Genomic DNA, 17727 nt, shown 5'->3' with positions numbered 1-17727 from the left:
GCTTAACAGGTCAACATACATCTGTGTCAACTTACCGCCCAATATCCAGCACATGTCTCATAACCAATCATTAAAACTTGAAACGGCCACTACAAGGGTAGTGCCTCAATCATAATTCCATGAAACCCAGGAATTTGAGCTAGCAACTCAGTTTTTATGCCATTTTTGCCAGGAAGACAGAAGATTCAACTTTGCCTGTATCTTTCAACAGCTATTTTACTTTGAAACATGGATTTTGCCATTTCAAAACATATTCCAGGACCTAGTTACAATGAAAAAGAAAACATCACTGGGCATTTTCAGCTCTATATAAAGTAAGAGCTGTTCAGATCGGTTGCACAATACCAATTATGAAACATCACTACAGTTTTTTTTTAAAAAAAAAAAGAAAAAAGAAAAAGGAAAAAATTTATCAAAACCTGATCTCAAAATTCAGCAATAAATTGTAAAATGTGGAGATAGGCCAAAAAAGATTAAAAAATTTAAAAAAAGAATGTTTCATATTTTATGTACCACAGTAATATGGTCATAAACTGGTTCACAAACCTACTTAGAGCCAAATAGCAAAACTGTCTTGTTACCGTGTTTAAATAATTACAGCCCAAAAGAAATTCATTTAACTGTTCACTGTTCTGATATATCAACTGCATAAAGAACTGCTAGAGCCAAGTTTCATCTATTACAGTGAGCTGTTCTCATGTCAAAAGACAAATTTTTTAAAAGCTAGGAGGGGATTAATTTTAAAGGACAACAGTCTTTGAAGTTCCTGGGAAAGAACATGTCTCATAGTAAGTTGCTTTTTAAACACAAAAACAAAACTTAACCTAACCCAAAAGAGATACCTAAAAATCTTTGAAAATTACTAGTAACTTTGCAACTATAATTACATACTGGTAAAAATTTAAAAGAAAAAAAAATCATTACTTTAGTTGAAATAAACACCCTTATCTTTAGGACCTAAAGAAGTGTCATCATTATCCTAATTAGTGACTATTCATGTAGCCAGTATTTATATAATATTCTTCTAAATTTCTTGAACGTTTTTCCTCTAAAAATCCTGATAAATTTTCTTGTTTTATAAGTTTATATATTAAAAATTAAGCGCAAAAAAGAAAGTTTTTCCACTTTGTATTTCTTTAAAAGTTGAAAAGAAATTCCTAGTAAATAATATTCAATAATCCTGTCTGACTTTGTTATAAATCTATGCCAAGATTTACTATCACAAGCCATAGGCATGCAATGAAAGACTATCTGTAAACCTTCTGCACTTCAAATACACTACAATGACATACTTAAAAAACACTTTTAGCATTCAACAAATCTACATCATGTTCTACCATGATACAGATTTTTAGGGTATGGTTTCTCCAGCATTTCAATCACTTTTTATTAATTATCTTCCTAAGTTTCAATGCTATCAAGACTAGGGACTCTTCCATGAAACTACTTTTTCAAGTTTTAATAGCATTGATGTATATTTGCTAGCCCTGGGGTACATGAATTATTAAGCATAATTACTCATTTTTTTATTTGCATGCAAGAGAAATTTAATTCACAATACTAAACATACTAAGCATACCTTTAACATGATGAACCAAGGACACAATGTGTTGAATAAATGACTCTGAAGTGCTTTTGCTGGCCTGTGGCAACTTAATGTGGTCAAAGATGGATCGGAACTCTTGCTCCTTCTTGACAGAATGGACAAGTGTACTAGCAAGCAGCCTGTCTTTAGTCAAGGAAGCAGGTCTGGAACATATTGATAACACACACACACAAAATATACCATTGGTTTAAATAAAAAAATGGTATGTTCAGAAAGTTTAAGATAATTAACTGGAATATTAACTACCCACAGATTATTTACTGGGGATCAATATGGAATTACCTGTTAGAATCATCAAGAGGAACAGGTGCCATTTTGAGTTTGACTTCAGGACGATGAGAATCACTCGCTATCATTTTGATCCTAAGTGGGCTTTCCTCTCTGAAGGTAGATTTTTCCCGTGCATCCAGATTCTTGTGTAGAGGGGGACTGTAATCAAAGAGGTCTTTGAGCTTTTCAGACTTTACCTGCTCAGGTGACTGAGTTTCTTTCTTTACTGTTATTCTTTCAGAATTTTTGTCTTCTTCTTTGTGCTTATCTTTTGTAGTGCTAGGCCTTTCCACTACATATCCAGTCTCTTTAAGTTTATAATTTTTTTCTTCTCTAAATCCATCACTTTCTCTATTGCCTTTCAGTGAAACTTTGGACTTGTACTTGAGTCCTTCCTCCTCAGTATTCCGGTGAGATGCAGTAGCAAAACTTTTACCCTGATCTGCGAGGACTGACTTCCTGAACTGTCTATAATCCTCTGTCTCCTCTGTGTCATCCCCTTCTGAATCATTAAACTTTTGTTTTCCAGACTCTTTATCACTGAAGTAATCTAGAGCTTCCTGATCTTCCCATTCTCCCTCTGCCCTCCCTTTCTCTGATCCTTTCTCTTTTGAAGCCTCTTTATCCCTGGTATTACCCCTATCAAGCAGGAATACTCTAGACTCTTCATCTGTGAACCTGCGAATAAGCAAAGAAGAGGATAGTAACTCTGGATTGCATTCACTGTAGATCGCTTCCATATTTAAATGTGTTGCCCAATCCCTCAGGACCAGCAAGAGAGAAAAAACCCTATTGAAAAGTGCTTTTTCAGATCCCACTTTTAAAAATCATTGAAAGTATCCATATAGAACTTATGTACTAACTTTTAAAATAAATTTACATTTGACTTCTGAAGTTTAAAAAGTAAAGCCAACCAAAAACCTGTCCTATTTAGTCACAATCCACAATTCTGCACTATCATGAACTTCTAGAGATTGCCTGAATTTAATTTTTGAAGCTAAGAACCACTAAGGATAATACACATTATGTTAGAATTCTATTGATAACTACCCCCCAAAATTCAGACTGTTTCACTTACTTATCTATTAATATAAACAAGAGTTCACACAAATGGATTTAAATACCATTCCAGTAATACTCTTTATGAGCATCACAAAACAGTTCATATCTACTTGCTCTACAAAAATAATGATTTCTGGCACTGTTTCATAGAAACTAATGATCAGCTCAATCATAAATTCTAGGTTGTGCAGTGCTATTCCACAAACAGCATGTTTCCTCTATTTTCTCACTTTTAAGTCAAATCACAATATATGAAGCAACCAATTTTCATTGTTAGCAACTTTCAGCAACACTTGAGATCAGAATTTAAACAATGTTATCTGTTCCAAATGTCATTAGTCAGTGAGAAATACCATTACCTTTTGTATAGTCAGGCTGAAATCATTAAATATTGACAGCCAGACTGTTTATGCCACCTAAGAACATGCAATATAGCTGCATTATTTATGTAGGTCACATTCTAATAATGAAAAGAACAAAATAAGCCTCCAATGCTTTAATAAACTAAATTTCTAAAAGATTTACAGTTATTAACAACATGTATCATTTAGTTATGCTCTAAGCTACTCAACTTCTCCTCATCTGTATTTTTAATTCTGGACCGAAAATGGTAAAATTAAGAGGAGAAACAGAAATTAGTGGTTTTTTTTTTTCTTTTTAAAGAGACAGGGTCTTGCTCTGTTGCCCAGGCTGGAGTGCAGTAGGCACAATCATAGCTCACCAAAGCCTTGAACTCCTGGGCTCAAGAGATCCTCCCACCTCAGCCTCCTGAGTAGCTGGATACATTAATTTTTATTAAAACACTTAGCTTCCAAAGTTCACCAGATAAAAGTAAAAACAATTTGGAATTATCTTAAAATGAAGGAAGTCAAGAGTAAAAACCGCTAGTTAAACATGTATCACAAATTTACATCTTTTAATTCCAAATAGAACTCAAAGAACAAAAACAATATTATACTGTAGATTCTGTATTTTAGTTTTTACCTTTTTAAGAACTTCCCAGTCTTTGCAGTTTCCTGATCTCCACCATCAGGATAAAATGAGGAACGGCCCCTAGACTCATCTCTTGGAGCATTCTGTGGTGCGATTGTCTTTGCAGGACTTCTTCGTGAAGGGATGTGATGAATTGGACTATTCTGAGAGGGACTGTATCGACTAGATCCATTTCCAACAGAACCAGACCCAGACCTTTCAGGACTATGCTGAATGGAATGTGAATGCTGAGAAGGAGTATTTTTTGCAGAATGAACTGTACTGAGCATGGGAGCATCAGAGCAAGATGAACTCTGACTAGGTGGTGTAGCAATAGGTGAAGGACTATGGGGTGATCTAGGACTATTATCATAAGCTGAAAGGCCAGGCCAAATATCACCGGATGTGGCTGATGACTTATTAAATTCATCGATAGATTCAGATGGGTCATGTTCAAATGTATCTTTCGGTTCCTCCTGTGATTTACTTTTCAACGGACTCTCTTCTTGGGGTTCCCCTTCAGCTTTTTTGGTTTGTTTTTCCTGAGACCCTCGTCTTTTAGAAACAGGAGATTTGCTATATGGGGATGAAGAACGAGAAGAGGATGATCTTGGAGACCTAGAAGATCTATATGACCGGCGAGATCTGCTTCTGGATCTTTGAGAAGAAACGGATCTTCTTTTTGGACTCCTGGAACGTGAACGACCTCGTCTAGGACTCCTAGAGTGCCTTCTATTCCAGACAGGTCTATAACCACCTCGATGGTATCTACCTCCTCCTCCTTGATAATACCCTCTACCCCTTCCTCTGTACCCGTAAGGTCGTCTCATTCCTCTATTATTTCTGTAATCACGACGATAATCTCTAGAATACATACGATCTCTACTACGAGACCTTGAATATGTTCTGGAACGAGACCTAGAACTAAAAATGAAATAAATATCAATGCAAGAAAAATAAAGCATTCCATCTTACCATTCTAAATACTCTGGTTGAAAATAACATGTAAATAAATGGTAAAGATAAAAATAGACTTTTTTAAAAAACCTCATCTGTACAAAAGTTTATGGTTTCTAATCAAAAAGCCTAAGGTAACTACTGAGAGAATACATTAAAGACCTTAAAAGTAAAGGCACAAAACACACACACACACACACGTGCGTGTGTTATATATATATCACACACATTAGGACATATTAGCAAATTGTAGTACATCTAGGCAAGCACTTAAACTGATAATTGTGAAAGAATATTTAATGGGATGACATAATATACAGTTAAATGGGGGAAAAGATTACACAAAACTGTATCAGTGAGATACTATTAATTAAATATATACATAAAATAAAGTTAAGCCTGGGGGGAAAAAAGAATAATCATCAACTACTATTAATTCATAATGGGATTATGGTCATTTGTATTTTCAACTTCTGGTTTCTGTTTTCTATGCTAAGTATGTATTACTATTTAAAGAAAAATAACCAGAATTGTTAATTTTTTAACAAAAAGAATTATTTTGTTAGAATTCAAAGAATCAAAGTCAGAAATGAGAAACTATAAAACAATACGCACAGATTTTTCAGTCAAATTCTTGCATTACCCAATTCATCTCTTAACATTGTGGACAAATACAAAGAAACCTACCATATACTATATAGTAAAATTTGAGACCTGGAGTCAGACTAACTGGATTTCAATCCAAGCTCTGCCATACTAGAGCTTGTTAGTTGAACATTCTCAATTTCTTGCTTACAATAAGGGTAACAACAGATCCATTTCACAGAGTTCTTATAGAATAAAATACATTTTGGGGTTTAGCACTGTGTTTAAGATACGCATTCAACAAATAATAACTGATATCATTATTTTAAAAATTTAAAGCACATTAAATCACCTGTATCGCTTCTTTCTAGAATGAGATCTTGATCTTGATCGAGAACTAGACTGTGATCTAGACTTTGACCTTGAAGAATGTGATCTAGAATTGGAGCGACCCATTTCTTTTCTCCTAATCAAATGATAGGGCAAAAAAAGGTTAAAATTACAATATGATTTTTTAAATTTTATGTTATTTATTTTCAGATAAAATTTGATTTTTACAAGTTTCTCAAAGGCTATTATTCACCATCATTTTCAAATCAGTATTCAGAAGACAAGTCAATTATCCCTGACTAAAACTGTTTTCACCTGCATGATAGATACTGTAGATTAAAGACACAACTGAAGATTTTTATGGACTGCCCCACTTAGGTGCCTCAATCCAAAAAGGCAGCAGCTACAGAAGCCAGAAAGAGCAATGAGATCAGACTGCAGCAGCATGTTATGTGTTATTCCATGCCCAATACAAATGCCTACCTCTCCTGTAAGAAAAATAAATAAATAATAAAGGTATTACAGATAAGGCAACTGAAATAAAATAAAGTGTCACAATACTAACAAAAAATAAACCTACTAGGCTGTTATCTTGTGTTTTATGGCCTTGAAAATGAGACTGAGCTGACCACTCCAAATACACAATACTGTCTGGAGTGGTACTATATAGTATACAGGACACAAAGTTTCTGAACAGCTGGAGCCGTGGGTCTGCTCTCAGTACTCATGACTCCAGAATGAAGTGGACTTTTGTGACGACTAGTTCACCCTGAAGCTTTGTTAAGAAGATATAAGAAGAATAAAATATAAAGAATTGGAGGGATTACTTCAAGAAAGATATATTAGAACTACAAGAAAAAAAACTTGGGCACCAGTAGTTTAACTTTTCCAAACACTACATAGTATCCAATGTTATAATTAGACCTCAATGGGTACAGAAATCAGTAACTGTCAGAACTAATTGATTTATAAGATCTACTCCTCACAAAATTGAAAAAATATACATACACAGCAAATCACTGCATGTACATCCCAAATGTCACATTTTCAACTTTTCAATGATTGAGATATCTTAGCCTCTCAAGCTTGTTTTTGCTGCATAGAACTATTTCCAAATTTACACTAACTTACCAAAAAGTATTTATTTCAATAAAAATCAACTTATTAAACTTCTAACAGCTTGCAATTCCCATAATACTTAAATAGTATCTCCTACAACCAAATATTTTTGAAGGCACTTATTTTACCTACCTAGACTTTGTTCAGTATAATAAAATACTATTTGAAGGTACTAAGATGAGTTCAGTTATAGAAGAGGTAATGGTAATACCTGGATAGTTCCTCATCAAACAATATAAATAACAAATTCATGCTGATTTCAAAACAGAACATAACTATCCTCTAATAGACTACCACCTTTGTCTTCTCTCACTCTTCTTCTGAATCCCAAGGGAGCAAGAAATACATAAAGACAGAAATAAAACATAGGTTCAGGGTTCAAAAAGGCAGAATAAGAATTCCACAACACAGAAGAAAGAAATTTAGCGTTAACATAGGGAGATCTGATACCTCGTAGAACACAAATTTGGTTTAGCAACTGTAGTTTTGACAACATCATGAAATTGGCAAAAACCAAATTTACAGCCTGTAAAGGAAGGTATCTCGGCCACTGGGAACTGCGACATTCTAGTGCTATCTGATTTCAAAATTCTGTCCTCCCAAACATTTTAAAAGAATATAAATACGTAATTTACATTCATTGTGATCAAATTTACTTTAAGATATTTATTTTTATCCCACTCTGAGATAATCAGACACACTGTAAGAAGAAACCAGAGCTGGAAATGATTTTGGAGATCCAGTCCAGCAATAAGGCAACATTCTTTTCCATTGTATTAATCCGTAAATAAAACACTATGAGTTTACTAAGAGCTAGAGATGCTGTGTTGTGCTGTATCTCCAGAATCTCTGTTCTTGGCTCTTGAGGCTTTCTGGATGGTAATTTCTGTTAAGGTTTCATGAATTCTGTAGGCTTTTCCAGTCAACAGGATATAGTTGGGCTTGTGGCACATAAGCACAACAGGTATTTAATAAGTAACTATCAAATGAATGCATTCCCCAGAACCTGGATATTTTTTAAAGCAGCAAGTTTATTTTTAAAGGTTTGTGTTTTGCTTTGTTTTTTAATAGCTACACCTGAAACTTCAAAAACTAATGGAAAGAAAGCATGCCTATCAAATAGCAGTCTAAAAGAAATGGATATCTTCTGCTCTACTGCAAAAATACACTTAGGAAAAAAGCTAAGAACATGGTCTCTGCATTTAAACTACATGAATTCAAACTCCTTAAGCTCCCTGAGCCTGTTCCTCAACTGTAAAACAAAGAAAATAACAGTGCCTACTTCGCAGACTTGTAGAGGACTTAATGAGTTGATAAACTTAATTCACTTAACACACCTAGCACATAAGAAACAATCAATTTGAATTACCTAAACACTACAGTAGAAACAAGTTATGAATCTCCTCTTGTTTACATTAGGGAAAATGGGTTAAGTAGCAGAGTTTATCTTGTATGTCCTGAGTCTTTTAGTAGATGTGTTTAGAGAAATAGAAAAAGCAGGAACACAACCTGGAAGAAGACAGAAAAAGAACCTTTTTCCTAAAACTAACTTAATATCTGACTTACTTCATACAAGCCACCAAAATAAACAAAAAACTGAATCATCAATTCAGTAGTGACATTTCCTCAAAAAAATCAAAAGTGAAAACTAGAAAAATGAATGCTCTTTACCTTGGCTTTAAGCAGGATCAAGAAGTCAAGTGAAGTCTTTCAGATACTGTAAATATTCCTCCTGGAGAGAATGCTCTGAGAGATTAAACTCTAAATTCAAATTCCTAGCGAAGACAAAAAAACATTATATTGATTTATGTTAAATTAAATAACCATTATTTACAATGCATATAATGGGCATTGCAATAAACTCTAATAAATGCACTTACAATTTCAGGGAAGGAAAAACTAATTCAGGAAATAGGAAACTTTTAACCATAAAAGCCTAAAACTCAACTTTTTTGTAAACCACAATGCAGTAGTGTATTATGAAACTGACAGCATCTTTTTACTTTTAACTACCTGAATTCTAATTTTAGCAATTTGAGCTTTAGGAAACATGATATGTTGTCGTTCCATCAGAAAATTCCAAGGTAGCTAACATAATGCCATCTTGTTAGAGGGGCAAGGTAGCACAAGCCAGTAGTTCCAGTTACTTGGGAAGCCAAAGCAGAAGGAGTTTGACGCTGCAATGCGCTGTGACCACACCTGGGACTAGCTACTGCACTCTGCAATGCGCTGTGATCACACCTGGGACTAGCTACTGCACTCTAGCATTGGCAACATAGCAAGACCCCATCTCAAAAAAAAAAAAAAATGTAATCTATAATTTTCATAATGCTCTACTTTATAACATCTAAAATATGAGTTTAATGTTCTGCTACTTATTCTCTTTGGTACTTCCTTTCACACAATTTAGTTTCATGTGAAACTGATTTTAAAATCCACATTAACAGCCATCATAGTAACTTCAAATTCTGTGCCTAAAAGCATCTTGATACATGTATATTCAAATAAAAGAACAGTCAGCAATGAAACTTTTATCTATCGAAAATATTCTTCCTAAAATAATTTATCATTACTCTGTAAATACACTTCGCACAAAATATTCAAGTTACCAATACTGAAAAGTTTAGCTCTGTGTATATTCACATCAAGTATGTGCAAAGGATAGTCTAAAGCACTAGGGGAACAGAAACTAAAGAATACAAGATTAATATATGCCAGCACTCAGAAGAATTCATGAACAAGTTTAAATGGAAATCTGTAACTCTCACCAAGATCCAATTTTAAAAATAAAATGAGACTGGAAATACAAAGAAGAAATAGTAACATTAAACTGGTGAATCAAGAATAGTGTCTCCTAAAATATCCATGGCCCTCCAACTGGGGAGAGATTTGAAGTTCAGGCTAGGAAGGAGGAATCGGAACCTATTATGGGAAACATACTAAAAAAGTAGTAAAGTCAAAAAGCCAAGTAAGGTTGGGTACAAAACAAAAGGATTTCTAAAGGACATGTAAGTTTAGTTTTTAAAATATCAAAACCCCAAGTGGCCAGAGGAAAAAAATGGCAGTATTTTAAACTGGAGTACTGATAAAAAACTGTATTCTGACCTGGAAAGTCATTACTACTGATTCACTCCTAGAAGTGATACAAGGCTCATTTTAGCTAACATTTTCCTAAACAATTTCAAAAGGCTAATTTCTATATATATCCAAAGAAGACTCAACTGCCAGATCTCTTTACTGCAAGTCATGATATGTTGAAGTTCAAAGAAAATAAACACTAGATACAAAAAACTGACAGAAGAGGGAACACAGGCTGTTAGACCAGTGGATATACATTCCTGTTCACAATCTATAAATATATTCAAGTATCCTCACCAATAACTCAAATAACACACAAAATGTGATACAATAAATAAATCAGTATCAAAGCTGATTAGTTCAGCTAATTTTTAAAAAATGAAAGTCTATATACAAAGCACAATACTAGTTACTATAGGAAATATGTCTATGTAAGTGGTCCCTGCCTTCCAAAAACCAAAGCAAGAACAGTTATCAGCAATAAATCATAGTAAACTAAACATCTAAATACCAGCCATGTGCCAAGAATCGTGCTAGGTGACTTAAATAAAATAATCTCATATTTGATCCTGATAATCTCATGAGCTACATATTAATCCCATCTTTCAAATACAGAGAACTCTAAACTTTGCAAATAACTTGAAGTAAGTGCCTTACATGCCAGACACTACTATTCTAATGCTGGGAATACAGCATTTTAAGAAGGACTTTAAGTTCCCTACTCTCTTGAAGCTTTCAGAGAGGGGAAGACAGAAAACAAGAAAAAAATCAAATAGTGGCAAGTGCCACATTGGAGAGGGGGGAAAAAGTACAAGTTGACATGCAGAGGAGGTGGGCGGGGGCACTACTTAGGTGGATCCTTGGGCCCTCTTTAAGGAGGTAACATTTGTGTCTAAGGACAGGGAACACAGAAAAGATCCACAGAGTAAAGAGCATACTAGGCAGAGGACACAAACTTAGCAAATTCAGGACAGAAACACCAATAAGAAGGTTGAGGCAATGTGATCAAGGAGTTGAGCGTATGAAATAAGGCAGCAGGAGGAGGAATGGACCAGATCAAATAGCATCTAGTAGATCACCAAAAGGGGTCAGGATTTTACTTGGTTGAGAAACCCTTGCAGGGTTTGCTTGGGTGAGTCACTCATCTGATTTCATTTTAAGATGGCTTCTATATAAAAAATAAACAGCAATGAAAAAAAGAGGCAAATTCAAGATGTGGTTTGTCAAAATGACTTGTTAATGGATTGTTAGGGGTGTGAAGTACAGAGTGAGGAAAAATGAAAAATCACTAGTGCCCTTAAATTCTAGGTTTTAGATTTAAACATCTCGGAGAAGGACAAGTTTGAGGGAGAAAACAAAAGATATGTTTGCCGTTTTTTGTGCCCATAGTCGGACTGTAAATGGTTAATCCAAAATTTGACTGAAATCTCCTGACTCCAACTCCAGTGCTCTTTCTTCAAAACCCTAAAAGGTGCCTGAGGTGGCCAAAACCCAAATACAGAATTAAAAATGCCAAATTAATCTTCCCTTTATTACAACCAAGATCATTTAATAGATTCCCACTTGTTTAGAGAGATAAGGAATAAATTGCAGTATGTATCTTTAGCCAATTGATACACTAACCAATGAGGAACACAGGATAAAATAAAGCAGGTTTTTTTTTAAAAAATAAGGTTCTTAAATATCTAAACAGAGCCTATCTTTCATGAAATAATACATAATGACCAGCTAGAACATAAGTGATCAGAAACTAGCTAGAAAACAATTATATCGGGCCAGGCATGGTGGCTCACCGTGTAATCCCTGCACTTTGGGAGGCCGAGGTGAGCAGATCCTGAGGTTACGAGTTCGAGACCAGCCTGGCCAACATGGGGAAACCCCGTCTCTACTAAAAATACCAGAACTAGCCAGACGTGGTGGTGCACGTCTATAGTCCCAGGTACTCCAGAGTCTGAGGCAGAAGAATCACTCGAACCCAGGAGGCAGAGATTGCAGTGAGCAAAAATTGCACCACTGCACCCCAGCCTGGGCAAGAGCGAGGCTGTCTCAAAAAAAAAGGAGAAAATTTGATCAGAGCAAAGAAACTGGATTCAACAAAATATCCAAGACAAAGCCACCCAAAATGAATTCTTTAAGATTACGATTTCAAGCGTACTTGATCCTAGTCTTCATTTTAGCAGACTCAAGGAGTTTGGTCCCCAGATTGTTGTAAACAAAGTAATGCTATTTCCATCTTTTCGAATCCTAAAAATATAGCCCATGACTATTATTCCAGTTGACTAGATTCAAATCCTGGCTCAGCCATTAACTAACTGACCAACACTGAACAAGTTAACTTAATCTGTCAGCTTCAAATTCTGTTGGTGTTTTTTTGTTTTTTGTTTTTGTTTGTTTTTTTAAGGCTAATGGTACTTCCTTACAAGTACAGGGTTAAATGAACTAAGGCACGTAAACAGCTTAGTTTAATGTTTGACTCATGGTATACAATCTAGCATTAGCCATCATTATTGGTAAACCTTGTTTAGGCAGCCTTTCTACAAGCTAACCACGTTTACTTAAAATGATTCTTGCATGTAAGGTTACCTTAATATTTTTGATACAGCATTAATCAGCATCATTTAGAAGTCTTTCCAGACATGCTTTTAATAAAATGTCTGGGCTGGATGCAGTGGCTTACGCCTGTAATCCCAACACTTCGGGAGGCCAAGGCGGGCGGATCAACCCAGGTCAGGAGTTCAAGACCAGCCTGGCCAACATGGCAAAACCCTGTCTCTACTGTAAATATAAAAATTAGCAGGGCGTGGTGGCGGTCGCCTCTAATCTCAGTTACTCTGGAGCCTGAGGCAGAAGAATCGCTTGAACCCGTGAGGTGGAAGTTGCAGTGAGCCAAGATCATGCCACTGCACTCCAGCCTGGATGACAGAGCAAGACACCATCTCAAAAACAGAAAAAGAAAAACTAGCCGGCCTTTGTGGCGTGCACCTGTAATCCCATGTAATCCCAGCTACTGGGGAGGCTGAGGCATGAGAATCACTTGAATCTGGGAGGCAGAGGTTGCAGTGAGCCAAGATCACGCCACTGCACGCCAGCCTGGGCGACAGAGCAAGCGTGTGTCTCAAAAAAAAAAGAAAAAAGAAAAAGAAAGAAAAAAGAAAAATTAGCGGGACATGGTGGCAAGCGGGCGCCTGTAGTCCCAGCTACTTGGGAGGCTGAGACACAAGAATCGCTTGAACCAGGGAAGCGGAGGTTGCAGTGAGCCGAGATGGCGCCACTGTACTCCAGCCTGGGCTACAAAGCGAGTCTCTGTCTCAAACAAATAAATAAATAAAATTAAGGTGTTTGAAAACTCTAAAATACTACACAAATACAGGCTAGTATTATCTTCGTGTTAGTATACTGGCTGGTTTTCAGCCTTAGGGACAGTCAGAAGATATTAAATGCTATGACTGAGGTAACACTTATTACCTGAGTGTAAACAATTAACAAATTCATATCCAACAAGTACCCAGAGATTTTAGCTTCTTAATTCCCTCTTCTACTTATTTACTAAATAACAAACCACTGTAAATTACACAGCTGAATTCAGCTAGTGTGCAACTACTGATTTCCAACGTAGTTTCCGGAAACTCCCAGCCTAAGCCCTACATAGAACTGATAAAACTTTCTCCATTTCTAAGTCTTCTCATCACATAGTTAACCTCTTACAGCTTGCTGCCCACAAAAGTTTAATAAATTCAACCGAGGACGGGGACAGGGGCTCACCCCTGTAATCCCAGCACTTTGGGTGGGCCAGGCGAGTGGATCACCTGAGGTCAGGAGTTCGACACCAATATTGTGAAACCCCATCTGCACCAAAAATACAAAAATTAGCCGGGTGTGGTGGCGGGCGCCTGCAGTCCCAGCTGCTGGGGGGGAGGGGGGCGGGGGGCTGAGGCAGGAGAATCGCTTGGACCCGGAGACGGGAGGTTGCAATGAGCCGAGATTGGGCCACTGCACTCCTGCCTGGGCGACAGAGCGACATTCCGTCTCAAAAATAAATAAATAAATAAATAAATAAATAAACCAGACCTGAGCTGAGCCTACCAGTGGGCCTATCAGACCTACAGGTCTGTCACCAAGTCTTACAATACCACTGTTCTTCAAAGTCAAGAAGGGCTCTGGCTAAACAGTTTCCTTTGCCACCATTTTAATTACCTGAATTAAAGAAGGTATTTCAGCGTTCACCACAATGAAGTGGTTAAAGTATGATATCACTAAGAGAAGATGCTCCAAGATTGTTTACCATGAGCTACCTTTTTAAGTAACAAGGTCTCGCTCTGTTGCCCCCTCTGGAGTGCAGGGGGACGAGCATAGCTCCCCGCAGCCTCAACTCCCGCCGAGGAGTCACTTTTTCCCTCCCATCAAATTATTTATCCTGAATTGGTTATGATCAAAAATGCACAAACCTTGTAGCAGTTTTTCCTACGTAAAGGTTATTTACTGCCTAAACAGTATCCTAACATTTCAACTAGAGTCGAACTGAAATGAGAATTCACACGAGGAGCAATACATTTTGTTTTGCTTTGTAATACGAAAAAATTTGAAAGACGCTGTTGCAATGAGATACAAGTCTGAAATAGTTCATCTTTTTCATCAGTGTTAGCCACACTTGCTTTCAACTTGTCTTAATTTTTTTCCAATTCTAAAATGCTTTTTCAAAAAGTCTGAGGTAGCAAAGTAGCTGCTGGTACTTCAGCTTGATTCTGAAGAAATTTTAACAGCGAATCTTAAAAGCCAACTCATGAATTTAAAATGAAGGCAAAGTCCAATTCGCCACTCCCACCCATTTCTCACACCAGCTGTCTACCAACTGTGGCTGCAACTTTTCTGACACGACTAAACGGGCTGAATCACTTGCTGAAGACTCGGCTTCGCTAGTACTCTTGAAGAACCGCACTTTCAGCCGGATGGGGCAGGGCCAGGCTCAGAACCACCAGCTAAGACCCAATCCCCTCGCTAGGGAAACGTAACTAGGCAACCACCACAAGTCAACAGCGCGCGCTAGCTTCAAAACAGCGGGTTGCAGGGGGTACTGAAATTAACTCCAGAGAACCAGGGTCAGCAGCGAGGGGCAGAACAGAGCCCTAAAACCTAGTAGCATCACAAAAACGAGGCATCAACTGACGGGTAGTCTGAAGCTGGGGAGTTGTTTTAAAGACCACGAGAAAAGGGGGAGACCTACTCAACGCACTTTACTGCGGGTCACAGTTATTTTCTCAAAACCCCAAAGGCCAGGAAGAGAGGTGGCAGTCCCAGCCAATGAGAGGCGGACACAAGTTGCACCTCCGGCGGCCGTCGGCGCCGTAGGCGGGGTAGAAAGAAAGGAACGAGCGCGCGTGCGCGGAAGGCTCAGGCGGCCGCGCGCAGAGATACAGGCTGAAGAAATGGGGGAAGGGTGGAAGAGGAATATATGCGCACGCGCACCGGAGGCCGCGCGGGCTCTGGGTCTCGAGCCAGGTTCGCAAACACGAGCGCGCGCGCCGTTAGCACTGCTCAGCGCCCCCGCCCGGCCTTTTCGGCCCGTAGTGCCTCGAAAACCTGAAGGAAGCTGACGAAAAAACGCACAAATAACGGCGCAACGTCTCCTTGGTTCTCCTTTTGCCGACAACCCGTCACCACCCACAGAAGAGTCAAAAATATGGCCTGTCCTCGGTCTTCACTGCTTCTTGAGTAACTTGAATACAGCGCGAGGCCTACCTGACACGCCGAATCGCGGTTCCGGGGATTTATCTCCGTTGCAACCACACAGCGGCCATTTCCCGACTCAAGAACGCGAGGAAAACCATAGAGGTACCTTCGACGCGCTAGCTCGTCTCCGTCACTTCCGATCTGGGGCGTGGCCTCGGGTGCCGCTAAATATGCGGGCAAGCCCCGCCCACCCTTCCGCTCTGGTCCGGCTTCCTGGCTGCTATTAAGATGTTGCCTGAGGCCTTCTGGGAAGTCGCGTGGCTGGTCTCGCGCGAAGGTGTGGCGGCCCCGCCCTCTGGTCCGTAGCGACGGCCTTGGCCGGAGAGGCGGTAGAGTGGGGTGGGTATTTTGCTAGGCCTGAGTTAGCTTGGCCGTAAGGCGCTTTTTGCTGGCGTCTCTGCCTAGTTCCGAGGAGACCCTCTAGACCTCACCGCCGCCCCTACTTTTTACCTCAGTAAGCTTGTCTGGTCTGTTCTTTCTGTGGGGCCAGCTTAGACCAGGCAGAAAACAAAAAGACAATCCCACATTGAGGAAAAGACCGGGACGCGAAACGCGGCTGTGATTGCAGACACGCTGCTCCCTCAGCCAGCAAGGGCCACTTTTCTTCCTCTTGGACGCCTAACTGGAGATTAGAAAGCGTGGCTTTTGCTTTGCTATTAAGTGCGGCAGACGCACTTAGTTGAAAAATGGCCACTATCTAAATCCCTTTCCTGAGTGGCGTCTGATCAAATCGGAGCTCACGCCGCAGCAGCCGGAAGCCTCTTAGGCTGCTCGCGCCAAAGGAGGCAGCCCTCCTGACGGCGTGGTGACAGCTTTACCACATCGGCAACGTTGGCATAGGCATAAAAAAATAAAGAGCACGAAGCAGTTGAGCTTTCAGCGTGTGAGGATGATTTGTGGCAGCCGAGGAACACAGCCCAAGGTAGCTTGGTTGGCCAAAATTATAAGATTGAAAATAGGCAAGCCACATTTGATTTGAATAGAATTTAAATAGCAGCCTTAGCACATTTTCCATTTATACTTCTCCGGGCCTAAAACAGCTATTACTTTGATGTTTAGGGATGTTAACTACCTTGATGGATTTCAGACTTGTAATTAGCAACCAGAGTGTCAGTGAATGAATCGAATCTAGTATTGGGCCCTGGTTGTGAATTTACCACTGTGCTTAGGGCATTCTTTCTTCACAGTCCAATTTACCAGCTCAACTAGAAAAACGACAACATTTTCATGGAGTGAATCCTAGGTTTTTATTGTACAATCTGTCCCTCACCCCATTACCACCTCAGGATGTGGACACAGGAATCTTTGGCCTTTTTGTTGTGCCCTGATGTCCCAAGCATTCGCAGGTATCAGGGGAAACCCCACCCCCGATATTCAACGTTTGTTCTTTTCTATTTCCCTAAGCGTCAGCTGGTCTGAGATATTCTCAGTAAATGTTTGTTGAGTGAATGAACTATATTAAAAAAATAAATAAAGGCTCAATACACCTCTGCTATTCTGCATGTATTGGGAGTCGGGGCGCTCAGGGCTGACAGCTTTTATTCATTTATTCAAAATACACCAAATTGCAGGCTAGGATATTATCTTGAACCACCCTCTGCAGTTCTATTGCACATGTGTTGAAAATGAAGTCATCTATTTGAGGCAATATAACTGATTATGATTTTATTTACATAACATGAGGTAGTAACAAAGGAGATCCTTTGGAACAAAGCCTTTAGTAAATGGAAGTTATCCAGAGTTCTCTTGAAATAGATCCATTTGATACGTGATGCTTTCCCAATCTACAAAGTAGGAGGTTCTTGAATTTAGATGTTTTATGCACATTCTTATTTTCAAAACCTGAAATTCCACCATTACAGATTCATTCTTTGTAATAAATGTTTTTTCCTATTAAAATACAAACGCTGAAAAGAAAAAAGAGCACATTTAACAAATGGGCATTGGGGAAAAATAGAACATTATCTCAAGAAGAAATATAGTTGTAAACAAATGACCAAAACTGCTAAGAAGATACAAAT

General features: G+C 38.4%; 1 protein-coding gene across 9 annotated transcripts in view; it reads right to left on the bottom strand.

The window, feature by feature from the left end:
• The window catches only part of BCLAF1 (BCL2 associated transcription factor 1), a 31498-nt gene extending 15632 nt beyond the window's left edge, over positions 1–15866 (bottom strand). For 3 of the 9 annotated variants that reach the window (XR_007725048.1, XM_050787930.1, XM_050787932.1), the window contains exons 1-6: positions 15716–15866; positions 8573–8676; positions 5805–5918; positions 3923–4834; positions 1889–2554; positions 1580–1749 (exon numbers count right to left, since the gene is read on the bottom strand). Coding sequence is in view for 8 of the 9 variants with exons in the window: in XM_050787930.1 (XP_050643887.1) it covers positions 1580–1749; positions 1889–2554; positions 3923–4834; positions 5805–5908 (1852 nt within the window). In the remaining variant the exon portion in view is untranslated. The remainder of the gene's footprint in view (positions 1–1579; positions 1750–1888; positions 2555–3922; positions 4835–5804; positions 5919–8572; positions 8677–15715) is intronic. The other 6 variants (XM_050787934.1, XM_050787936.1, XM_050787933.1 and 3 more) reach the window with 5 other exon arrangements.
• Positions 15867–17727: the final 1861 nt, after the last annotated feature.

Source organism: Macaca thibetana, chromosome 4, assembly GCF_024542745.1.
Source record: "Macaca thibetana thibetana isolate TM-01 chromosome 4, ASM2454274v1, whole genome shotgun sequence".
NCBI lineage: Eukaryota > Metazoa > Chordata > Mammalia > Primates > Cercopithecidae > Macaca > Macaca thibetana.
The sequence above is the reverse complement of the archived record's forward strand: the minus strand, read 5'-3'. Positions and strand labels throughout refer to the sequence as shown.